Below are 1358 nucleotides of genomic sequence, written 5' to 3' on the forward strand. Positions count from 1 at the left end.
ATGGCTGGTGACAACTACACAAGGGTTACAGAGTTCATTTTGGCAGGTTTGAGTGACAACCCCCAATTGCAGGCCTCCCTCTTCCTGCTCTTCCTGAGTTTCTACGTCATCAATCTAACTGGAAACTTGGGTATGATTATTCTGATTCGGATTGATTCCCGCCTTCACACACCCATGTACTTTCTCCTCAGCCACTTGTCCTTTGTGGACATGTGCTTCTCCTCTGTTGTGAGCCCCAAGATGCTCACGGACGTCTTTGCGAAGAGGAAGGCCATCTCCTTCTTGGGCTGTGCTTTGCAGCAGTGGTTTTTTGGGTTCTTTGTGGCAGCAGAGTGTTTTCTCTTGGCGTCCATGGCCTATGACCGCTATGTGGCCATCTGCAACCCGTTATTGTATTCTGTTGCCATGTCCCAGAGACTCTGTATCCAGCTGGTGGTTGGTCCCTATGTCATCGGGTTCATGAACGCCATGACCCATACAACAAATGCATTCCGTCTTCCTTTTTGTGGCCCCAATGTCATTAATCATTTCTTCTGTGATATGTCCCCCCTCCTTTCCCTTGTATGTGCTGACACAAGGCTTACTAAGTTGGTAGTTTTTGTCGTAGCTGGAGCTGTTGGAGTCTTCAGTGGTCTGACTATCCTGATCTCCTACATTTACATCCTTGTCGCCATCATGAAGATCCACTCTGTGGATGGGAGGCGCAAAGCCTTTTCTACCTGCTCTTCTCACCTGACGGCCGTCTCCATCCTGTATGGTACTCTTTTCTTTATTTATGTACGACCTAGAGCAAGTCTGTCTCTGGATCTCAATAAAGTGGTGTCAGTGTTTTACACTGCAGTGATCCCCATGTTGAACCCACTTATCTACAGCTTGAGGAACAAGGAAGTCAAAGATGCCATCCACAGGACTGCTGCTAAGAGGAAGTTTTGTATGGCCTAAATTCTCATGTCGTCAGGAAATTGGGAGACAATTCTAAAAAGACAGACTAATTGTGTGGATTCCTAAGATTCCAGGCCATTTGTAAGTGTTGGGGGCTGGTTGGCATTCATTTACCCACTCATCTATCCACTTATTCATTTACTCAGTCAATATGGATTGATTAAGCCCTGTATGTGATTTTTTCCTCTGTAATATACTAATATTATAGTTCACATCTACCGTGTATTTAATTTTGCTTCTCTCAGACACCTCACAATCCAATTATTTTCAAAAAACCTTTATTATTTAATTTCAATTATTGTGTTTTGTTTTGTTTTTTATTCTGCTGATATATTTTCTCTCCCTACTGACTCCTTGATATGTGCAGTCCTTTGGGTTTTGCACTCCTACGTAGCTCCCATCAAAGGAATCTATTT

At 43.7% G+C, this 1358-nt stretch overlaps 1 protein-coding gene across 1 annotated transcript; it reads left to right on the plus strand.

Annotated features, from left to right (window-relative positions):
- LOC106986160 (olfactory receptor 1009-like) lies at window positions 1-1005 on the plus strand. Its single transcript, XM_015084340.2, has one exon. It carries the CDS (start codon window positions 1-3, stop codon window positions 940-942), a length of 942 nt encoding a protein of 313 aa, XP_014939826.2. The 3' UTR covers window positions 943-1005.
- Window positions 1006-1358: the final 353 nt, after the last annotated feature.

This window comes from Acinonyx jubatus, chromosome D1 (assembly GCF_027475565.1).
Source record: "Acinonyx jubatus isolate Ajub_Pintada_27869175 chromosome D1, VMU_Ajub_asm_v1.0, whole genome shotgun sequence".
NCBI lineage: Eukaryota > Metazoa > Chordata > Mammalia > Carnivora > Felidae > Acinonyx > Acinonyx jubatus.